This window comes from Hordeum vulgare, chromosome 3H (genome assembly GCF_904849725.1).
Source record: "Hordeum vulgare subsp. vulgare chromosome 3H, MorexV3_pseudomolecules_assembly, whole genome shotgun sequence".
NCBI lineage: Eukaryota > Viridiplantae > Streptophyta > Magnoliopsida > Poales > Poaceae > Hordeum > Hordeum vulgare.
This window is the reverse complement of record NC_058520.1, coordinates 100,848,332-100,872,334: the sequence shown is the minus strand read 5'-3', so window position 1 is coordinate 100,872,334 and position 24,003 is coordinate 100,848,332. Positions and strand designations below refer to the sequence as shown.

The window sequence follows — 24,003 nt, the reverse complement described above, 5'->3', positions numbered from 1 at the left end:
GAAACAAATTAAAACGGAACAAATGTTACATACTGCTGCAATAAGGAAACATGTTTCACTACAACTAAAGAGAAAATTATCTTTAGGATTCAAATAGAACATATGCAATGGAACCTAGAGAGATCGCTATAGCTATCCAATGGAACCTAGAGAGATCACTAGCTATATGCAATTTTCATGACTATGACATATCATATTGCTATCCAATGGAACCTAGAGAGATCACTAGCTATATGCAATTTTCATAACCTTGGATCAAAGAACACCGCATAAAATTGTATCACTACAACTATGATTTCAATGGAACATATTGAACCAATCAGATTTTTCAGATTGTGTTCCCTTCAACTAATCAAAAGTGTTTCACTACAACTATTTGAAACGAACCAACTATGATTCCAATGGAACATATTAAACACTAGTTGATTCTAATATGATTTTTCAGATTATGGAACACTATTCCAATCAGATTGTGTTCCCCTTCAACTAATCAAAATTGTTTCACTACAACTATTTGAAGGGAACCAACTATGATTTCAATGGAACATATTAAACACTAGTTGATTCTAATATGATTTTTCAGATTACGGAACACTATTCCAATTAGATTGTGTTCCCCTTCAACTAATCAAAATTGTTTCACTACAACTATTTGAAGGGAACCAACTATGATTGAAACAAATAAACTTACAATGTCATTATCTTGGATCAAAGAAAGCCTCAAAACTTACCTCGCCCATTGGAAGATCAAGACATGGTGTGCGAAGCATAGTTGGATGACGGCAACACCGCGTTGATCGACCGTGTACTCCAGATCAAGCCCCAAGAACTTCTCATGATCCACTGCGGCGTCAAGCCATCGTTCCTTCAACTGTTCAAGAAAAAACGACATCTCCCTGCTCTCGTTCGTGTACACGACATCGAGCATGGTCGTGCCATGTGCGAGCACCTCTTCAAAGCGAGTTGGCATGATGGAAGAAGAGAAGGGAAGAAGAGAGGAGAAGAAGAGAGAGCGAGAGCGAGAGAGAAGAAGAAACAGATAAATGGCGACTCTGCTTCGGTTCGTGCTTTTCATCGCCCGAAACGACGCGGGATGCAAACCGTTTGGGCCTTTATTCCCGGGTTGAGCCACCAACCGGGACTAAAGAGGTATACCAACGGTTGCCACCACTACGGCAGGCCACGTGTTAGGCCTTTAGTCCCGGGTTGAGCCACCAACCGGGACTAAAGGGGGATACGAACGGTTGCCACCACCACTGCCCACCGCGTAGCCCTTTAGTCCCGGTTTGGGACACGAACTGGGACTAAAAGCTCCTTACAGGCCGGGACTAAAGCCTCGAGGGAGGCATTGAGAATTGGGGCGACGTGGCCGGGCCTTTAGTCCCGGCCAAGAGGCAGGCCGGGACTAAAGGGTCCCGGCCAAAGGCCCGTTTTCCACTAGTGTCTCGATCGTTTTGATGGCAGGCACTGCCTCTGGATCCTGGGCAACGCGGCGACACTAAGCGGCAGCGGCTCCATCTGGAGGGAGCTGGTCCAGGATGTCACGGAACGTCGGTGCCTCTTCGAATGGGACGATGGCGAAGGCTTGTCCACGGCAGTTTCTCGCCGTGATCAAGCGCGTGGTCGCATGGTGGAGTCGCTTCAGCTTTAGGCATGCACCTGGAGGGGGATATCTGTAATGAGCTAGGTTCTCTGCTACTCGCTTAACAAATGCACCACCAGTGGACTCCACTAGTAGTGGAGTGGCTCGCATACTTGCATCGGCTCCTGTAAACAGCTAACCTGCTCGTATCAATCACTTCGGCAGCAATCGGGGTTAACGACAGATGATGACGGTTGTTGCACCACCTCATACCACCCGCTGCCGACAGGGACGCCAAGCGCGGCAACATGCGGCATAGACTTGTTACCGCAGCGTGTAACAGAAGGCCATGAGAATGGCACAACCACCATGACTGAAGAAAGATGCCAAGAGGACGATGTGATCGCCGGTGGCGTGGAGCTGTTGGAGAGGAGACACCACCACACATAACAATTTGCCCTATCATTCTGATGGACTGCCAAATCATGAAAATATGGAACCTTGCTTTGTAATATCCACATAATTAATAAACTATTTATTCTCATAGGGCTGCTTTAGTGGAATGCTACTCCTTAATGTTTAAATTTCAGTCCAGTTTGAATCCATTTGCCATCACTTCCCAATCACAGTTGTATGAGTACGATGGAATGTTCAGAAATGTAAAATCTGAAATCTGCAAGCTTTCACTTTTGATACAATCATATCATCCTTTATAACAAAAAGGATGTGAGGTTCTCACATGTAAAAGCTAGCAGGACCTCGATGCGTTTACCTATTTTAAAACAAAATTAATACATGAGTATGAAATATCAGCTGTGATTTCCTATTTCGCAAGTATCTATCTTATTACAGATCAGAAAATTTACAATCAACGGAAAGATGTGGTTGCACCCGGGTACCCTGACACCCCATTATCCAAGCCATCCAAATTTTCTGAGATTCGTTCATGGACCAGATGCATGTCAGAATATTAACAGCCTCTATCGCTGTAATTTGGTTTGATTGTTGAACCCGTGAGGGCCTAGGCTAGGTAGGTTGTAGCTCGGTAGGCTGTAGCTCTAGCCTGTAGGGACTGTAGCAGGCTGATGCATCTCAGAACGAGGCGCGTTCAGTGTCTCAACCACTGTACACATGTGAGAAGTTCTAATAGAGAGAGCCATAAATGCTGTCGCATTCACATGTAACTTTTCCACGAATACTCTCTTTCACAGCCTGCAAAACTCTCTCACACACGCAAAGGTCCATCTCTCTTTCTAAAATCTTTATCTAACATACTCTCTAACTTCTCTCCATTCGCCAAAACAATACTGTCTCATTTCTCTTTCAAAAGAAAAGTACTCTCTCTCGCAAGCTTCCGTCTCTTCAGTTTCTCGAAGAAACGTGTTGTCTCTCGTATCACTCGCTTTCTATACTTGTGCACTTTCGTCTCTTGTTGTCAGATTGCCCCATCCATTTTTAGATAGGTGAAATCGTGTCAGTAGGGGCATGGCTAGTCTAGTCACCTCTAAGTTTTTTTTCCTGGTTATACCTTAAATTAATGAAGACTAGACGTCCTAATCCATTCCAACCCTCCAGCTAATGGTACAAATCTCTAGGCAGTGTTTTATGAATGGATGATGAGATAAGGGGGTGCCTAGGCACCCGGGAGCTAAAAATCCACACTCCTAAAGAATTATAGTGTCGGCCATAATGATCTTATGTTGCGGAAGAAAAGTGATGTCACGAAGCAATGGCGGGTGAGAGGTTTCTATGGAGCTCCCAAAGCTGAAGATCGTCATCATAGTTGGAGGCTCATGAGGACACTATATGCAATCCGGCATGTGTTGTGGATGTGCATTGGAGACTTCAACGAGACATTGTGCGGCTCGGAGCAGTTTTCGAGAAGCTCCAGGCTGGAGTGGAAAATGCAGGCATTTTGAGAAGTGACACATGAGTGCTCTCTTATTGACTTGGGCTCGCTTGGGACATAATATACATGGGATAACTTGCATCCCGGGATACTAAATGTGAAAGCCGAGCTAGACCATGCTTTCGGTAATTCTGCTCTCATACATATGTTCTCGCACATCAAGGTGAGACACATCGTGACGATGGAGTCAGATCATTGTTTTGTGTTCACGGATCTTTGTGAGCACTTGGCGTCGACAGTGCCTAGAGTCCCAAAACCATTCAGATACGAGGACATGTGGCAAACACATGTGGACTATGACAAACTGGTGTTCGACTCATGGTAACGGGGTGCGGGCCAAGAAGGACTACATTGTGTGGTTCAAGCCCTTATTGCGCTGCACGGCAACCTTGCAGAATGGGGGTGAAGGAATTTGGGTTCTTGACACGCAAGATTCAGAAACTACAGGAGCAGCTCTCCCAGTTGCATGCTCAGTATTTGCGAAGGGGGTCATCGGACGAAGGGAAAGCGGTGGCTAAGAAACTAAAGTTAGATCTGCATCAAGAAGAAATTTGGCTCCGTCAACGATCACGGGTTCATTGGCTGCGGGAGGGTGACTGAAACACATGCTATTTCCATGCACAAGCTGCCCAACACAAGTGCATGAACAATATGGAAAATCTTGTCCGTACTGATGGTACGGTCCGTAGTAATCTCGATGAAGATCAAGCTGAGGTTCAGCAGTTCTATGAGCAGTTGTATACGTCACAAGGTTTTCATCAGATGGAGGAGTTGTTAGTTGTTGTACCTCCCCAGGTGACTCCTCTTATGAATGATGAACTTGGGAAGCCGTTTACAGAAGAGGAGGTGCGTCGAGCCCTCTTTCAGACGGCTCCATCGAAGGGCCCTAGGGTTTATGGTTTCACGACGGGATTCTTTCAATGCCATTGGAATTTGCTCAAAGATGATATTGTTCCTGCGGTGCTTGATTTTCTTAATTGGGATAACTACCCACGAGTATGAATGACACCTCTATTAATTACCTTAATTCCCAAGGTATGCTTCCCACAAAATATTACTCAATATCGACCCATATCTTTATGTCCCGTTTTGTACAAGATTGTCGCCAAGGCTATTGCTAACCGTATCTGAGAGTGTTTGGATGATATTGTTGGTGTTGAACAGAGTGCGTTTGTCCCTGGCCGCCTGATCACTGATAATGTGCTAATTGCACACGAGAGTGTGCATGCCATGAGAAGAAGGAAGAAGGGGAATACAGTGTCATCAAGTTGGACATGATGAAAGCATACGACCGAGTCGAGTGGCACTATTTGCAAGCGATCATGCTGAAGAATGCTTTTTGTGTGGAGTTTGTTCGCTTAGTCATGAAGTGTGTTACATCTGTCAGATTCTCAATTCGTGTGAATGATGAACTTCTTCCCTTTTTCACTCCCTTGAGGGGTTTGTCGGCGTCTCCGTATCTTTTTCTGCTTTGTGCGGAAGGACTGACATGACTCCTGAATCACTTTGGTGGATTGAGAGTAGACAAAGGCATTCGAGTCAGCTACCAATCTCCATGGATTAATCACCTCTTTTTCACGGATGATAGCCTGATTTTTATGCACGCAAAGGTGGACAAGTGCTCAAAGGCTCAACGAGATACTGAGAATTTATGAGATAGGCTCGGGGCAGGTTGTTGACAAGGAGAAAAACTCAATTTACTTCAGCACGAACACCTTTAATCCGGACAAGCTACTGCTAAAACAAACTTTGAACATTTGTGTTGAAGCCTTCAGCGAACGTTATCTTGGTCTACCTACAGCCGTGGGTAGGATCACAAACGGTACTTTTGACCACATTGGAGAGAAGATCCGAAGTAAGCGTCAAGGTGGGTCTAAATGAATGGTGTCTTGTGCTGGGAGGGAACTCTATATAAAATCTGTTGCCCAAGCCATCCCTACCTTCAGCATGAGTTGTTTCATGTTAATAAAGCAGGTATGTAAGGGCCTTGTTTCCTGCTTGGCTAAATATTGGTGGAGCAGCTCCCTGGACCATAATCCCATGCATTGGAAGGCCTGGGATGCTATGACAACGCCAAAAGAGAAGGGAGGCATGGGATTCCAGGATCTTGAGTTGTTTAACATAGCTCTTCTCGGGAAACACAGATGGCGATTGATGGCAAATCCAAACTCCCTTTGCGCCCGAGTTCTCAAAGGTAGATATTTCCCCTTCAGTGATTTTGTGCAAGCTACAGCCCCACGCTTCTCCTCGACAATGTGGCGTGCTATTTATCGCTGGGAGAGATGTTGTGCAAGTCGGCCTTACCAAGCACATTGGAGATGGCGGGACGGTTTCTATGTGGGATGACAAGTGGATTCCCGAAACTATCTCTATGTCTCCGACAGTCAGAAGTGGTAATACACACTTGCACACCGTTTCACATCTTATTGATACTGGTAATTGGTCTTGGAAACCAGATGCGATTCGTCAAAAGTTCATCGCCCCCGATGCAGATGTTATCCTTAATATCCCGCTGAGACGGGGTGGGGCGGTGATGTGTTTGCGTGGGCTCTCGAACGATCGGGCTGCTATACTATAAGATCAGCGTACCGTGCTCTAATGACTCATAACGAACAACATGCTCTAGAGGAAGGGACGATCACCGAAACTTCATCGACAGACAAACAACTATGGTCCTGGTTATGGAAGCTCAAGGTTTTGCCAAGGGTGAGAGTGTTCTGGTGGCGGGTCTTGCATGGGATTCTTCGAGTCGAAGCAACTCTCAAGTTTCGTCACATGGCTACCGTTGGCATCTGCAAACTATGCCTTCACGTGGAGGACGACATGAAGCATGCGTTATTGGATTGCACCCATGCCCGACGTTTCTTGAATGCAACCCCGGACTAGCTTGATATCAAGCGACCGGAGTTGCACCCGCTCACCTGGTCTCGGGATATCATGTGCGATCCTATGTTCTCCGATTCTGAGAGAGCAAAACTGGTAAGTGTCATGTGGGCGTTTTGGACCTCGAGGAACAATGCTACACATGATAAGAGAGAGCTTGATCCTACTATGTCCATGAAGAAGACCCAAGAGGCTCTATCTGTGGTCGAGCTACCCCACGACCATGCCGGATCCTCCCGGGCCACGGTTGGCGACCACCGGACATGGGTTGGATTAAGATGAACACTGATGGCAGTGTTGCAATAGAAGCTAGAAAGGGTGGAGGAGAAGGGGTCGCGAGAACCCGATCATCCTTCTTAGCTGCTTGGTGCAAACCTTACCCGAAAATCACAGATCCTCTCATAGCCGAAGCTCTCGCTCTACGTGATGGTGTTCTATTTGCACATCTTAGAGGCTATGCTGAAGTAGTTTTTGAGGCTCACAAATTGGAGATTGTGAATCTCTAGAACTCGCGTCACAGCGACCTTGCGGTGGTGGCGCCTATCTTGTCTGAAATTAGGGAGCGTGTTCTTTCCTTCAAGTCTTTTGTAATTCAGTATGTTGGTAGGTCGGCTAATGTTTCTGTTCATCTTTGTGTTAAGCAAGCTAGCACTCTAGATGTCATGAAATGTTGGCTTGATTTCACATCGAGTCTTTTTGTAACCAATCTATCAGCTGATTTTGCTGGAGCTGTTAGGGCAACTCCAATGGGTTAACCCAAACGGACGACGATTTTGTCCGTTTTTTGTCCGTTCGGGTCGGCCGTCCGCGCGTCCATGTCCGCTTTTTCATTTGGGTCTGCGAGTGCGCCCAACGGGGCGGGTGCATTTTTTGACGAGCCCCTCCTCCTGGATGAGGAGGATCACCCCTTGGCGCACACCCGTTCTCCCGAGAGGCGGCAGCGTCGTATCCCTCCGCCTCGCGGGGCGAGCCCTACCTTCCGCGCCTCGCCGCGACACCGCCGGCATGGATGCCGATGCTCGGGCAGCTGTCGCGGCTTCGTTGGCATCGGATGCGGTCGCGGGGGATCTGGGACCGTGTGGCAGGGGGTCTGCCTCGCTTCAAGTCGTGGATTCCGACGCCGCCAAGCGGTAGATCTGAGCTGTCGTCTCCACTTCGTCTCCTCTGTGTCTCGATCTGGTACCTCCACCCCTCTCCACCTCTCTCCCTCTCGCTCGCTCGCCGTGAGCCGGCGCGGCTTCGTTGGCATCGGATGCGGTCGCGGGGGATCTCAGACCGTGTGGGACGGGGTCTGCCTCGCTTCCGGTCGTGGGTTCCGGCGACGCCAAGCGGTAGATCTGAGCCGTCGTCTCCACTACGTCTCATGTGTGTCTCAATCTGGTACCTCCACCCGTCTCCACCTCTCTCCCTCTCGCTCGCTCGTCGTGAGCAGCGGCGAGGACGTGTAGCGGGTGAAGGCGCGTGCCGGGCCGGCGAGGCAGCGGTGATGAGGAGGACGAGTGACGTGTTGCTGCTCCTCCCCACCTAGTCACTGATGGGTGGAATCAAAGCGGACACGAGTGGACGGAAGGAGACGACGGGAGCGTTCGTTTTTGTCCGCCGCGGATCCATTTGTGACCCATATTTGGGTTCAGTTTGGGTCGGGAACGGACATTAGACGGACATGTTGTTCGTTTGAGTCGCCCCATTGAATAAAGTTTTTTGTCCACGCCGACCCAAAGGGACGACAACGGATAAAATGGATCGTCTTGTTAGAGTTGCCCTTAGGGATGAATAAATAGCTCCCGATTTCCCGAAGAAAAAAAATATGTTTTGGCGATCAATGTTGCAGACACCATTGGCTTTGTAGGTGGTGTTTCTTTTCTAGAGACTAGACTTTTTTTAGTTCCAGGGACTAAAGAAAAAAGTCACTCTAATAGAGTCTTTTTTGTAGTTTCTTAAAAAAAAATCCCTCATGTTTCTTTGACTAGGGACGAAAAAAAGACTTTTTAGTCAGTGGTGGGGAAAGAAACACCACCGTAGTCAGTCTCGTCGTCGGTCGTTCTTATCCGTGGTCCACAGCCAGCCTCGACCACTACTGCTCTCACCTCGCGTCCCGTGCATACGCCCCTCTCTCGAGGTTACCACTTGTAAAGCACTCGAAGGCGCTCTGGCTCTGCCGCCCGGAGACTTCAAACCCATTACTTCTTCCTCCCATTCCTCGCACCCCATTTCCCTCTTCCCAAGCGCGCCCACGCACACGAAAATAGTGATTCCAGAGTCAGTGAGTCTAGGGGCGAGTTCCGGCCGGGGATGACGAGCCCTCGCCGGCGATGGACTTGCCGCTAGCCCCCGCAGCTCTACTCCTCCTCCTCCTCCTCCTCGTGCTCCTCGCCGCCCCGCCGGCGGCGCTCCTCATTGGCCTCCACCTGCACCGCCGCCGCCAGAGGCCTCGGCTAACGCCGCCCGAGCCGGCGGCCGCGCCGCTCGAGTCGAGCGCGCCGCCCGAGGAGGACGAGGGCGGGGAGGAGAAGAGGCGGCGGCGGAGGGCGAGGCGGAGGCAGCAGCAGAAGCAGGGCGGTGATGGGGCCGCCTCGCAGGCGGCGGGTGGCGGCGGGGACGACGCGCTGCCGCCGCGGCCGCGGTTCCCGCTCGCTTCGGTGGCCGGCGCGCTGCAGCGGCGGATCACCGCGCGGTACGACGAGCTCGCGCGGGCCAGCCAGGCCCAGTCCCTCACCATTGACCAGGTTGGTGGGTGCGTCCCCGTGCAATGCGACCTTCTCTGCATCCTTATTAGCTTTCTTGCACAAGACCTCGCAGGCTACTTGCCACCAGTGTGCTCAGCGTAGGATCCGCTCCGGTGGCAGGTGGTGCTGTGTTACCAGTTGTGGGATTGGTTTGGTGCCCCCGACGACTGTGAACGCAGATAGCCCCTGCTAATATCTTGAATTGGTTTTTGTTTCGATTGCAAGCTAGTATTCGAGTCTAATGGCTCGATTAGAGAAGTACTCCTCTCCGTTCCAAATTGTTTGAAGTTCTATGTTCTCTCTATTCCAAGGAAGTTTGACCAAATCTATGGAGAACTATATCAGGATCCACAACACCAAATTAGTTTCAAGTAGATTCATCACAAAACATGTTCATACTATATATGTTTGATGTTACAGATATTATTACCACATTGGTCTATAGACTTGGTCAGATACAAAGAAGATTGACATAGGACAAAACTAGATTCGAACAATTTGGAATGGAGGGAGTAAGATACCAAATGGCCTCCCATTGCTAGGTAGGTGCATAGTTCATCAGTTCATCTGCGACGGAATGTTGGTGTGCTGTCGGTTCTGCTAAATGCTTTGACTTGAGTTTTTACCGCCAATGATTGTTAAACGATTATGGATTTTACGATGCTACTCCAATGACACTGAAACCCATTCCAAAACAAATGGGTCCAGTTTTTGTAGTGTATCTTCTTTTTTGAATCTTAAATTTTGTAGTGGCTAATTGTCATCATGCCGTAAAATTAGGATTTTGTCAGTAACTATGGCACATAATGGATAATGCTGACATCCTTTTGTAATTAAATCCTGGCGGCATTTTAATGACTGCATTAGCAGGGAATCAGAGGTTTTGTTACTTTGACATGTTATGTTCAATCATACTCAAAATGAAAAACTAGTACCACCTCAGTCTCAAAACGTAAGAAGTTTTTGTAAACCTACAAAAACATCGTAAATTGAGACGGAGGTAGTATATTCTTGTTGTGTACGAATGTTCACATATGGAACTATTCTAACAAGGTGTTCTCTTCCTAATAAACAACCTCAACTGATAGCTTTTTCTTTGATTGGGGGGATGTATACGCAACTTAATCGTTAGAGGCTCAATACAATAGACAAAACAAATGAGATTGTTTTCCATTTTGATGGACTTTGATATAGTTATAACTTACCGTCGTGGTAATTTACCATAAACCACACCTTCTCCTCCAAAGCTCAGTTACATAGTTGCAATTTGAAAGAGAGAAAGCGGGGCAAGTGCCCCCTTCCAGGTGGTAGGCCAGACCTGATAATATGTTCTTTTTTTTAACAAAGGGTGGATTTTATTGCCTTAAAACGGAGCATCAAGAGAATACAACCACAAAGACTCAAAGAGTACACACCCGGTCTCTGCATATAGCTAGGATTCACACAACCAACACCTACGCACGCACACTAAAACATGTCAGCAAATAGCAAAGTCATATAAGACCAAAGCTATGCGCAAGCGAGGAAAAAGAAAACCCAAAGCGACCTGATGCGTTATAAGCAAACTACAATAATGACCATATCTGCACCAACCCTTTCATGACAGCACATAGACGACGATGTTCTTCAATAGCAACGCCTTTAGGAAGGGAGTGACGCGCAAGCGTCATCATTACTGGATCCAACCACATATGGTGTGTGACCGCTGCCGCTACAAAACCATCCCTTTGCATCAAGCCACTGTCAATAGCTTTTATCGAAGTCAACCACCGGATCTGGAGAGAGAACCCTCACAAAGACCTTTTGATGGCCACTGCAATCCATAGCAAGGTCGTCATCGCAAGCCGAGGTGGTCATCAAGAACCAACACCGATGGCGGAGCACAACACTATCGACTACCACCTCGCCGGCAAGAGCTCTACTCATCCTCGTCATCCCTGGGCTGACATTGTCGGGGGTAGAGCATATAAGACAGATCATCATCGTCGAGGCGCCCCCATGGAGCCCAGCTATTGCTACATCATGATCGCACAACCGCCTGTAAGCGAAAAGGTTGTTGCACCATGCGAATCACCAGGATCTAGGAGTCAAGCAACACTTGATCCAACATAAAGCAGCAAGATGCAACTCATCACAGCCAACGCCGTCGATTAACACGTGCTCCAATGCCAATGCATGTGCTCACCACAATGGAACGAGCCCTCCGGAGGGAGGCCTATCAGACCAGCAACATGCTGCCAACTCTAGGGCGCTCTGGCCATCCCACGCGGACGGATAGCACGTTGCCGTCGTGCGCCCATCAGGTTGTCCTTGCCGGATCTCATCGGGGCTCCCGAAGAGCATGCCAAGACGCATCTCAACCCACCACAATAGCCAGCAAGGACACCCATCGGCTAACGTCCTTGTCATTGCCTGCACTACCGAACGGACCACCGCCGCCCACAACCGTGTTGAGCTCGCGACCGTTCCCAGGGCCATCGCCACGAGTTCCCAGCACCGCCGCCACAATGACGCACATGCTAGCACGGATCTGGCCCTCCTCTGGCGGCTAGGGTTTAGGGTTTGACGGCCTGGTGTCGACAGGAGCGACAAGGGGGCGAAGGAGTTGGTTTCATGATAATTACATATTATTTCCTCTTTCTGGGTTTATTAGTGCCCCTTGTATTTAGGGTCAAACTTTGATCATAAATTTAAATAATAAAAGATAAACTATATGTCACAAGAACATACAGTGGGAATTCTCTTTTGAATACGTATCTAACGGTATACTTTTTCTCCCCATATAAGTCATATTTTAGATAGTTAAAATTTGACCCAAAATGTGGGGGGCCAATAAACCCGGACGGAGGAAATGACTAGAAGAGATTAGGATATACTGATTGAGAATGACGCATCTGTTTTCTCCGTCAACTAGTGGTGTGATTCGGGAATGCTATCAAAATGACATCATCAGCTCTGTTGACTTGGGAAGTTCACAGTGGGCATGCAGTCGGACGCGTCCATGAAGCCTGCGAGTGGCCGCGATGATCAATTTTGCATTAGCACGGTCATTAAAGTTGCAGTGCTTAGCTTAGTTTTAGCTTCGCGGACGGTGCGGACGCGTCCGCTTGCATCCCTGTTTTTTTAAAAACATCATCAGATTTATTAAATTGAAACAATTGTTACATCGTCAATAAAAATAGGTACAATATTTTCGAGAGGCTCCTCAATCCAGTCCATTGTACCAGAACTTTTTGCTACTTTCGTGAGGTCATGAGCTACCTTTGTTCACTTCTCTAGTACAATGCTCAAAACTAGTAAAAGAAAAATCACAAGTCACAAAAAAAAATCCTCGAAGGTTGCAGCCATCGCTCCTGCAGAGTATCCTCCATTGTTCATTGTTTTAATTACTTCCATATTGTCAGAATTGATAATAAGCCGATTGCATCCTCTTTTTTGTGCCAACAAAAGGCCAAACCTAAGTGCTAACGCTTCCGTGGCTAGGGCATCCACACAACACTCAATCTTCCAGTTTGCTCCTACAATGAAGTTTCCTTTGTCATCCCTTATAACAACACATGTTGTGCCTCTTAGTTGATCGCGATCAAAAGAAGCATCAACATTTAATTAAAAAAAAAAACTTTGGAGGTCTACTCCATCCTCCGCTCTTCTTCTTCGCCTTTGGTAATTGGGCGTTTATGTAGTTTGCCATTATAGCCCGTATCCCCATCGAGGTTTGGGACGCCTCTTCCTACTTCCCCTCATGAACAAGCTTCCTTCTATTCCACCATAGATACCATGTGGTAATAGTGATCAACTCTCTTTCGTTCTGGCAACCCAACACAGATAGATCTTGATCAAACATAAGTAGTAACACTTCAAGAGTTGCCTCTCCTGCACGGTCCACCATGCTAGCGTTTTTAATCATTTCATATAGCCCCAAACTTTCCCATACCATTTTAGCCTTGTGACATAAAAGCAAGACGTGTTTAGTATCCTCTGGCCCATTCACACATGCTGGACAGATCGGCGAAGTTTTTATGTGTCTATTAGCGAGCGTAACCCGACACAGAAGAGTTTCGTGAAGCGAAGTTTTTATGTGTCTATTAGCGAGCGTAACCCGACACAGAAGAGTTTCGTGAAGCGTATGCCAATTTTTTTTAACCTTCTCTGGACAAGCTAATTTCCAAATCTAGCCCCAAATAGGATTGGCCTTACTTCTTCCCATGCCGTTTGAATATATAAGCTGAACAAACCATTCTTAGTATAGCTCCAAGCAATGAAGTCTTGCATATTATATTCATAGGGACGTCGATTGGCCACAATGTTTGTCTTACCAGATCCTCATCCCAAAAGTTTGTAACTGGATCAATAAGGTCAGCCACTTCCGTCAATAGATTCCCCCTCCTAGGTGTAATAATTCTCCTATTCGCACAATCCGGGATCCACACATCTCTCGATATATCAATGTTTTCTCCGGTTCCAACCCTCCATATGTAACCATTCCTAAGAGATTCCACTCCTGCATAATACTTTGCCAAGTGAAAGAAGCACCCTTTTTTAAGTTTGCACTCATCAAATCACCTCCGGGAAAATACTTAGCTCTTAAAATGGTGGCACATAATGAATCAGGATTATCCAATAAATGTCAGGCTTGTTTAGCTAGTAGTGCCGGATTAAAACAGTGTATGTCCCGGAAACCCATTCCACCTTGGTCTTTTGGTACACACATCTTCCACCACGCCATCCAATGCATCCTTTTTTGATTGTCCTCGTCACCCCACCAGAATTGTGACATCGCATCAATAATTCCTTCATATTTTTTTTAGGAATTTTAAAGACGAACATGGCATATGTTGGGATAGCTTGAACAACCGATTTTAGTAAAATTTCCTTTCCACCAGCAGATAACAACTTTTCTTTCCATCCACTAATTTTCATTATGATTCGATCAATCAGGAATTATAAACAATCACTTTTGTCCATCCCCACATTGGCAGGTAGTCCCAAATATTTATCATTAAGTGCCTCAGTCATGATATTCAAAATAGTACAAATTTGCTCTTCATCTTCTACTTTTGTGTTGGGGCTAAAAAATAACTTGATTTTTTGACACTGACCATTTGCCCCGAAGGAGCACAATAAGTATCTAGAACCGCTTTTAAAGCCTCCGCATTTGTAACATTTGCTCGCATAAGTATGAGCGTATCATCTGTGAAACGCAGGCTGGACACTGATGGTGCTTCTCTACTAACCTTTATGCCAGAAATATTGTCCGTTTCCTCCGCCTTTGCTAAGAGAGCTGTCAGACCCTCCGTACATAACAAGAACAAATAAGGCGAAAGGGGATCCCCCTGCCTTCCCTCTAGAGGGTTTGAAATTGTCAGTCTCGTCACCATTGAAATGCACCCTATATTCCATAGACAGACATTTGCATTATCAAATTCACCAAACTTTCTTGAAACCAGAGTTTCAACAATATTGCTTTTAGAAAAGACCACTCCACTCGGTCATATGCTTTATGCATGTCCAATTTGATGGCACATAACCCCTCCTTCCCTGCTCTTTTCTTTTTAATTTTGTGGAAACACTTTTCTTTTTAATTTTGTGGAAACAATCATAGGCAATTAGAATGTTATCAGTGATCAATCTCCCATGGGCGAAAGCATTTTGAGTTGGACTAATAATATTCGAGAGAATTACCTTCAAACGTGTCGCAATCATTTTTGAAATAACCTTATACACCACATTGCATAAGCTAATTGGTCTATATTGAGTAATCTTTTCCGGAGCGTTAACCTTAGGGATCATTACAATTGCAGTATCATTCCATCCTGTCGGTGTTGAACATGAATTCACCGCCTGGAGAACTTCTGTTAGATCTTCTCCCAACATAGCCCAAAATCTCTTATAAAAAATAGCGTGCAAGCCATCTGGACCCCGGGCTTTTAAATCTCCAATATCAAATAGAGCTTTTCGGACCTCCTCTGCCATGTATGGAGCCATAAGGGCAGTATTCATTTCACTTCTCTTTTCACAAGGGAGAGGACTTCCAGGTTTGGTTGAGAGATTTAAAAAGATTTGAGAAGTACCCTTTAATGTAGTTTTTCATCTCAGCTTCTTGTACCCAGATCCCATTATCCCCAAGAAGTTTTTTAATATGATTTCTTTTCTTTCTAGTTGTTGCTTCGTTGTGAAAAAAAGGTATTACGGTCCCCACGGAATAGCCAATTTGCATGTCCGCGTTGTAAACAGTGAATCTCCCCCTGTTCCAGCAAATTTTCAATAAGGACCAGAATCTCCTTCTGTCGTGCTTGGGAATCCATAGTTATAGTTCCTCTATGCAGTTTTTCCAAATCTTTCTTTAGTTCTTTAACTCACTTTTCCGGGCCTCTCAAAGATTCCCTATCCCATTTATGCAAATCCGCCTTTACCGCTCGGGTACGATCAGCCAGAGATGGTCCCACACCCACATTCTTTGCCTTATCCCATGCTGTATGAACAATTTCCGCAACTGTCTCCTCTTTTAGTCAACGCGCTTCAAATTGTTTCTCTTGACCTTTGGGTGAATTAAAAATATTTCCACCAAAATAATTTGTATCTAGGACGAGTGGACGATGATCTGAGTGAACGTGTTCCTCATTGATCATCGCCGCTCAAGGGAATATAGTCGCCCACTCCACATTGCAAACCGCACGGTCAAGTCTTTCCCTTGTATCACCTCTCCTCCATGTGAATGAATCACCAATACAGCCCATGTCCTCAAGGCAACACTCCCCTAAACAATTACGCAACTCTCTCATCATAGAATAAGGTCTCCTGTTGCCACCTTCTTTCTCTGAAGATAGTAATATTTCGTTAAAATCCCATAATACCCCCCACGGGTGATTGCCCTTACTATGTAAATGCCACATATTATCCCAAGATAAGTCACGCGCACTCCAACCCGGGTGGCCATAAAAGCCCGTAAATCGCCAATGTACAATATTATCATTCATAAATAGAATATCAATAAAATGAGAAGACACATAGTTCGAAATCACTTCATTCACCTTCTGATAAAACAAGACTAGGCCACCGGCCCGACCATCACTCTCCACTACAATCATGCAATCAAAAGATAAACTACGACGAAGCTCATCAGCTTTACATTTATTCAGGTGAGACTCAGAAAGAAAAATCAAATCCGGCTTAATGCGCCCCTGGAGGTCCAAGAGCTCGCGAACTGCCGTGGAGGAGATCATACCACGACAGTTCCAGCCTAGAATTTTCATGTGGCCCGGCGGTCCTCCTCCTCGGAGGCTGTCAATACGCCATCATCTCCAACCGACTCCCTCCTTTGTTGCAGGTAAGCCTCCTCCTTCTCTGTTTCCTTTGCTACATGAATGACTGTCCCATCCCGGTCTCTCATAGTTTCTACTCGTCCCATACAAATTCTCTTTGAGGAAACACTCGTCTCACCATACAACAATTGTTCATTGTTATCTCTCTCTCTCTCAAAATAAATAAATTCAAATCACTCCCTGTTGATGGAGCGCCAAATGGATTGCCCCTCTTTTTTCTATGATTTCCTTACGAGCTTCTTCATATTTTCCATTCCCTCCCTTCTTTCTTCCCCTCTTGTCTTTCCTCTTACCCTGACCCTGCATGGTTCCAGCATTAAACGTAAACATTGCAGAATTTTTTTCCATGTTAGGAGCGGCCAGCCTCGCAGCCACAACACCTGATAACGCCTCTAGTACCCCTGGCTTAAACAAAAGCTGATCCTGGAGGCTTGGAACATCAGTGGCAGCAGCATGCAGCTTGCTAGAAACACCCATCACAGTATTCCCCTGGCCCTCCTGGCCATCAGTACATCCCAGTTGCACCTTTGCAACACCCAGGCACGCATATGGTGGAGTAGCCGCGCCCAGGTGCTGCACTACACGGCCTTCCTGGCCATGCAGTTTGCCTTGAGTTGAGGTGCCTCCACCCGCCACCCCCTGGCTCTCCTGGCCAGGGCCAGCAGGAGGCACTGGCAGGTGCTCCCGGCCGTGGCCAGCACCTGATAGAGGCAGCACTAGGCCCACATGCACCCCGCCCTCCTTGCCGAGTGGTAGGCCCTCCATGCTTGGGCCTCCGGCCGTCTCGACGGCCGTCGACATGGTCCCCAAGGCCACCTTGTCCTTCACCGTGAGATCACCCATGGCTTTGATCACCTTGACCACACATCCCTCCGATGCTCTGGAGGAAGTGTTTTTGCTGGAACCGCCTAACAAAAAAATTCTTTTACTTGCCCCTACTCCCTTCCAGTATGCTTCTACACTCAGATTCTTAGCAATAGATGCTACCCTCTTTTCCTTTGGTATGCTACAATAAGCTCTCAGGTATGTCCTACAATCCCACAACACTCACAATACAAAGGGAGTTTCTCATACCTAACATCATACTTATTGCTCTCGGAACTGCCCAGAGGAGTGAATTCTACCCATGTCTTAAGAGGCTCATGCAAAGGCACTTCCACACGTATACGCAAGTATTTCTCTACAATCATGCAATTTCTATGGGAAATGGCGATCATGTCACCAAGTTGCTCCCCTAAGGTCCAGCCCATACTCTCGGTTTTTAGCTCGAAAGGAAGGTCACAAACCTGAACCCAAATAGCCATCACGCCAAGGTCAACCTCTACCGGGTTTCCCTTGCCATCAAATTCGGCGAAGATGACTCCATCGCGCTTGTAGCGCCATGGCTGGGCCTTCAACACGAACCGCCGATCCTCCTCGGCGGAGAAGTTGAGGCCGAATCTACCGTCCCCGCCGGCCACTTCCTGAACAGTGACCGTTTCGTTCAGCCGCCAAGCCAAAGTTGCACGAAGTTCATTGACGATGATCCCTGGGTTCGGAAGGGTGATAGGAGATGCCCTACCACCAGGAAGCCCTTGATCGCCCTCCTTGCAGCTTCCATATCAATGATGAGAGCCGAGCCATCGCCCGGGGTCACCTTAGCTTCGCCTTCCCCTTACTATCGGGAGTCTTGGCCGTAGCAGGGGCCAGCCTGCTTAGCGGAGTCGCCGGCGGGTCCTCTCCTCTCACTGGGTCACCCCTCCCACTGGGTCCTCTCCTCTCTCCGACCCCTCATGCCAATCCCCCTCTCCCCTGTTCGCCATGCGAGTCCTTGCTGAGCTCATGGCTAGGAAGTTTGGGGAAGAACTCTGAACTGATGCAATAGATGAAGAGCAGAACGAGAGTCCCCCCGCTATGAAATACCTCACTATATCCCCATTCAAAGCCATTCCCGAGGAATAATTCCCATAAATACTCCCGAGTAAATGTACATCAATTCTCATTTTCCAGACTGAAAACACACTCATCCCTCCTCTTCCGCCAATCTCCTCCATATTCTCCTCCCCCTGATTATTTTTTCTAATACAATTCACACTGATTTGAGCACCCTCTCCCCCTTGCCATCGGTTGCAGTTTCCTTCCAAATCCGGGTGACTGTCCGGCATAGTCAATTGTTGAAAACACTGGCTGATATCTCTCCTCTCCCCTATCTTGGACACAACCGGATCCCCACCCACAATAGGAGGAAAATCCCCCGTGATCCTCTTCACAGAATCCTCCCTACTAATTAATCCTTTGCCTAAATTGATACTAATCGCTCCCTCTATCTTCGGATCAGAACGAATCGCACCTGTGATCCCGCCAAGGAAATCGGTCCTGCACCTCGTCATCCAGTCCCGAAGCCTCTCCCGATCCATCGAATGCCGAAGGATACGCCTTGCCTTGGCCTTGACCTGGGTCCACTCCTGGGCGCTGATTGGCCCATCGATCACGACGAAGCCCATGTGGCCTTCTCCCCCCGCCGGATGAACCGTCGGACTCGCCGCCTCCCTCTCACTCACTCACCATCTCCTTCGCCGCTTAGTCGCGGGAGCTCTTTCTTCCTAAGGACCTCATAGTACTTGCGTTCATGAGGGTCCGCTTGCATACCTAGTTCACATAAAGGAAAGGAGTCCCAGTAGTCCCAAGATGAAAAGTCTAGCGTGAAATCCTCCATCTTTTACGCAAACACGCCGCAAGCAAAGTGATAACCCATGCCCCCCACTAGAATACAAGATAAGACGTTCTTATGTACGAAGTAAATCTAGATCTAGCTTTATAGTGCTCTTGCGATCGAGGGTTTCATCGCAAACCTTCCGCTACAGATCTACAACCATGCGAGTTTCCCTTATCGTCCTCCTTGCTATTAGTGTCATCCTGCCCCGTCAGGTTTCACCTCAATCATCCCAACCATCGTTGCCACTTGCCGGTGCCAGTGGGAAGAAGAGAAACCCGAGGAGGAAGCAGGAGGGCATGGATGGCACAGATAAGTTGGGGGCCGCTGAGGAGGAAAAGAGGCCAAAATTGAACGCCTTGCTCCTCCCCCGGTTGAGTGGTCCAATGAAACGAAGGATCACCGAGGAGTATCGTCGGCTGTTTGGGTTTTTTGGTGGTATTAAGGAATTCTTTCACCAGGTTGCACAATATTTTCTTCTAGATTCTGCTTTGCATCTTCAATTGATTTGAATGTGGTGGTTGGTATGATTTGAGTGCGTTCTAAAAAAGGAACAGCAATTTTTGGTGGTTCTGTGAACTTCCATATGCTAAATTGTGCACCAGTGTGGAGTTGTTGTGCAGTTTGAAGTGGGGCATCGTAGAATCTGCGCATCTAATTAGTGTTTTATATGATAATTTACGGTGTTCAGTGCTTATATGATTAAAGATTTACTTTTATTTGGTTAAATCACCATGGATCACCTGTATTGCAGGGTTTGTCCATAGCAAGTTTGCAGCCGAAAACAGTATATTTTGTTATCTTCACGGCTTCGTGCCTTCTACCAATTTCTTCATGTACTTCTACCTTTTTTTCAGGTCCGTGAGTTTCTTAACACTCTTGTGGATGCAAGGGACGAACTACTACAAAAGTATGTGACTATTTGCATTCAGCCTTACCCTTCAGAGTTCAGACATGCATTACCCCACATGTTGCGCAAACCCTCGGTAATGTGTTGTGCATCTCAGGTCTGAGAACACCCGAAGAAGCATCACAATAAGGAAGGCCATGTTATCCAACAGTCGTAACGGCAGGTCTTCACATGACCACCTTCGCCTATGTGAACAGGTGAGGCACTTGAGAAAAAGAAATCCATACCGACATCAACCAAGAAGCGCTGTTAACATTCGGAGATGCAATGTTTTTTAATACCCTTGTGCATTTGTAGGTGGATAGATTGGAACTCGAATATGAAAGACTAAAGAAAGATGCCAACATTTACCATAATCTTCATGAGCAGCTTCAGCTGTCATCGTGCTACAAACTGGTAACGCGCTTCTGTTCTTCTCTCAAGCAAGTACCTTTCGCCGTGATATGAACATACCAGATGTTGTGACGCCAAACCTTTCACCATGGCAGATGGAGGAGAGCAACGATGAAGCGGAGAAGAAAATCCGTGAAGCAGCCTTCGCCACAGGGGTACGCGATACCGCTTTCGAGGACCTGCTGGCCGTGGAGAAGAAGGACGACGCCTTCTGGCGTCGTCACGGGAAGCTGAGGTCGATCTCGGACAGCATGTAGGCAGCGAGACAGCAGACTAGGCGGTCGCACCAACTGTCGTCGTCGTGGCCAGTCTAAGGCTCCAGGAACTAGAAACTGAATTTGTCCCTTGGAGAACTTGTGTGTTGAAACCATTGGCGGCTCTCGGGCCTCCTCCCTGCCTTGAACTCTTGAGTCATGGCTTTGAATAAGATCTGAACTGGGCAGATCCAAATGAAAATGTGTTGTCCTTGGGTGGTGCTGGTGAATGCCTCGATGTGATGCTGTGCCTGTTGCTGCTGCTGCATTCTGGGTCGCTGGCGCAATTTACTGCTGTTTGTTTCTCCAGCTAACTCCGGCCCTTCTTGTCGTCCCCCTCCTGCCGATCTAGAGGGTTAAGTGCCGCAATTACTTCCCATCTTCCTTCAGTGATTTCAGAGAGTTGCCTTTTCATTTCCAACACGAAGAGCCATCGCAATTCACAAGTGCAATCAATGGCCACGCAAGAGCAGCTGTCGCCGTGCGCCGGCGCCGCTCAGCCTCGGAGGCCCCGCGGCCTCCGGCAGCGTGGCTGCGATCAAGTTCGAGATCCTCTGCCGGAGCCTCTCCGAGTGGGCCGACGTCCGGGCCGTGGCAACGGCCTCGTCCCTGCACTTCATCGACAGGGGGTCCTTCCCGAGCGTCGTCGCCCTCCTCACCAACGCCGACGAGTGGTCCACCTGGGGGAGGATCGGCGACGAGGTCCTGCACATCGAGCTGCGCAAGTGAGCCGACGCCATGCTCATCGCGCCGCTCTCGGCAAACACACTGGCCAAGGTAGGCAATACCGTGGACACACCTGCGGTGTTCCGTTGCGTTGCTATCCTGTTTTGACCATTTTTTTCTCTCGATCTGCCGCGCTCAGATGGCCGGCGGGCTGTGCGACAACCTCCTCACGTGCGTGGTGAATCTACGTCGCGCCGGCCATGAACACCTTCATGTGGGACAACCCCTTCACCAGCCGCCACCTCGACGTCGTCGCCGGCCTCGGCGTCTCCCTCATCCCTCCGGTGACCAAGCGGCTCGCCTGCGGGGACTACGGCAACGGCGCCATGGCAGGACCCTCAGGCTCTTCTTGGGATCACAAGAGCCAATCTGAAAGACTTGCTCGCTCTGTTAGGCCTGCTGTACGAGATAGGTGTATCCGCAAACGCTTTCTCTTCTATCGAACGTTTACAATGTGATCCTCCTCTATGCTACGTCTCTCGTCATCCATTTCGCGATACAAATCATCGAGCACTCTGAAGACCTCCTCAGCTCCGGGCAACGACGGCGGCACGCGGCCGGCCACGAAGGCGAACACCTTGTTCTTCACCTCAATCCAGCTCTGCCCCGGGTTCTTCCTCAAGCCGGCCTCCCTTGTCATCACCCTCACCCTCTTGGAGTCGTCCCACATCCCGCACGCGGCGTACAGGTTCGTGATCAGCGTGTGGTTGCCGGTGGTCTCCGCGCCGGCCTGCAGAACCTTCGCGATGGTGGCTTCGGCCATGGCTGCGTCCCCATGGATCCTGCAGGAGTTGAGCAGCGCCCCCCACACGCACAGGTCGGCTTCCATGGGCATCGTCTCGATGAGCTTGGACGCGTCCTTGAGCAAGCCGGCACGGCCCAGGAGGTCTACCATGCACGTATAGTGCTCCATGGACGGGGAGATTTTGTGCTCCAGCATCATCTGATCAAACAGACGGCGGCCCTCCCACACGCGGCCTGCATGGCTACACGCCGACAGAACGGCGACGAATGTGACGCCGTCAGGATCGACATTAGCTTCGGCCATATCTGCAAAGAGTGCGAGGGCGTTGTCGCACAGGCCGTGCATCCCGTAGCCGGCCAACATGGAGTTCCAGGAGACCAGGTCCCTGCTCTTCATACCGTCAAACACCGTGCGTGCGGCGGCAACTCTCCCGCACTTGGCGTACATGTTGATAAGTCCGTTCTCGACGAGCGAGTGCCGGTCGAGCATGGACCTGATCGCGTAGGAATGGACCTCCCGACCCAGCCGCACCGCCAGTAGCTCGGTGCAGGCTGAGAGAACGGTAGCCAAGGTCACCACGTTCGGCGAAAGCCATTGCCGTTGCATCCGCCGGAACAGCTCCAGCGCGCGCTCATAGTCCCCAGACGACGCGAAGCCGCCAATGACAGCGCTCCAGCTCACCACATTGGGCGCAGCCATACCGCCACGCTGCCCCATCCGGACGAGCACGTCTAACGCTTCGTCGCACATCCCAGCAGCAGCGTAGCTGGTGATGATGGCGTTCCATGTCACGATGTTCCTCTCCCCGGCTTCCCGGAAAACCTTCCGGGCGTCGTCCATCTCGCCCAGCTTGCCGTACATGCACACCAGTGAGTTCGTCACGAACAGGTAGCCGCGCACGACGCCCTTCGTGAAGCCATAGCCATGTATCGCCTTCCCTTTCGCCAATGCGAGGTCGCCAGCGTAAGGGCACGCCGAGAGAGCCACGGCCACGGACTCGGCGTTACCTTCGCATCCGCTGCGGTACATGTCTCCGAACAGTTCAAGAACCACCGGGTGCTTACCGCACCTCGCGTGCGCCGAGAGCAGCGTCGTCCACGTCACGGCGTCGGGGAGCGGCTCGTCAGTGGCGGCCATGCGCGCGAACGTGGCCATTGCGTTGTTGGGGTCGCAGCAGACCGAGTACGCGGAGATGAGCATGTTCCAGGACATGGTGGTCCTCTTCGACGGCATTGCGTCGAACACGTGGCGGGCCTCGTCGGCGAGGCCGTGCCTGGCGTAGGCGGCGAGGAGCTGGCGGGCGACGTCCGGGTGGGCATGCAGGCCAAGGTGGAGGGCGTGTGCGTGGATGGCGGACGCGATTCGTGCGGAGGTCCCCGCGCGGAGGGCGAGGGGGAGCGTGTAGGAGTTGGGGAGCGTGGGGGAGAGCGCGCGCATGCGGCGGTAGAGCGCGAGCGCGAGGTCCGGACGGGAGCGGCAGATGTGGGCGCGGAGGATGCGGTTCCATGGGACAGCGCAGGTGGTAGGCGGGATGTCGCGGATCTGCTGGTCGCCGCCAGCGACGGCGGAGAGGAGGCGACGGCGCTGCCGGTGGCATCGACGAGAATCGATTGCTCGGCGGAGACGGTGCATCTGGCAATGGGTCCCACCTGTCAGCATCGCAAAAAGGCCCACTTGGGAAGATTTTTTTAGGGGCTGCTACACATCCACCGGCGGATGTTTAGTAAAACATCCTAAACATCCGCCACCTAAATGATCGTCCGATCTACGCGCGTAGCCGTACGATCCGCGCGCGTGGGGCTCCTGTCGGGCATCCAGTAATTTCTGAAACGACGGTCGAGTTGCAGAAACAATCGCTTTG

The 24,003-nt window shown here is 49.2% G+C and overlaps 2 protein-coding genes across 3 annotated transcripts; one reads left to right on the top strand and one right to left on the bottom strand.

Moving 5' to 3' along the window:
* The first annotated feature begins 8,509 nt into the window (after nucleotides 1–8,509).
* LOC123443124 lies at nucleotides 8,510–20,873 on the top strand. Of its 2 annotated transcripts, none has more exons than XM_045119395.1 (5): nucleotides 8,510–9,100; nucleotides 19,972–20,024; nucleotides 20,122–20,221; nucleotides 20,322–20,420; nucleotides 20,513–20,873. In XM_045119395.1, the coding sequence occupies exons 1-5, from the start codon at nucleotides 8,687–8,689 to the stop codon at nucleotides 20,672–20,674; spliced, it is 828 nt and encodes a 275-aa protein (XP_044975330.1). In that variant the 5' UTR covers nucleotides 8,510–8,686; the 3' UTR covers nucleotides 20,675–20,873. The 2 variants fall into 2 exon arrangements, with proteins under 2 accessions (XP_044975330.1, XP_044975331.1); XM_045119396.1 differs by lacking the exon at nucleotides 8,510–9,100 and adding an exon at nucleotides 19,221–19,575.
* A 939-nt stretch (nucleotides 20,874–21,812) lies between these two features.
* LOC123443123 (putative pentatricopeptide repeat-containing protein At1g17630) lies at nucleotides 21,813–23,774 on the bottom strand. The gene has a single exon (XM_045119394.1). It carries the CDS (start codon nucleotides 23,772–23,774, stop codon nucleotides 21,834–21,836), a length of 1,941 nt encoding a protein of 646 aa, XP_044975329.1. The 3' UTR covers nucleotides 21,813–21,833.
* Between the last annotated feature and the right edge of the window lie 229 nt (nucleotides 23,775–24,003).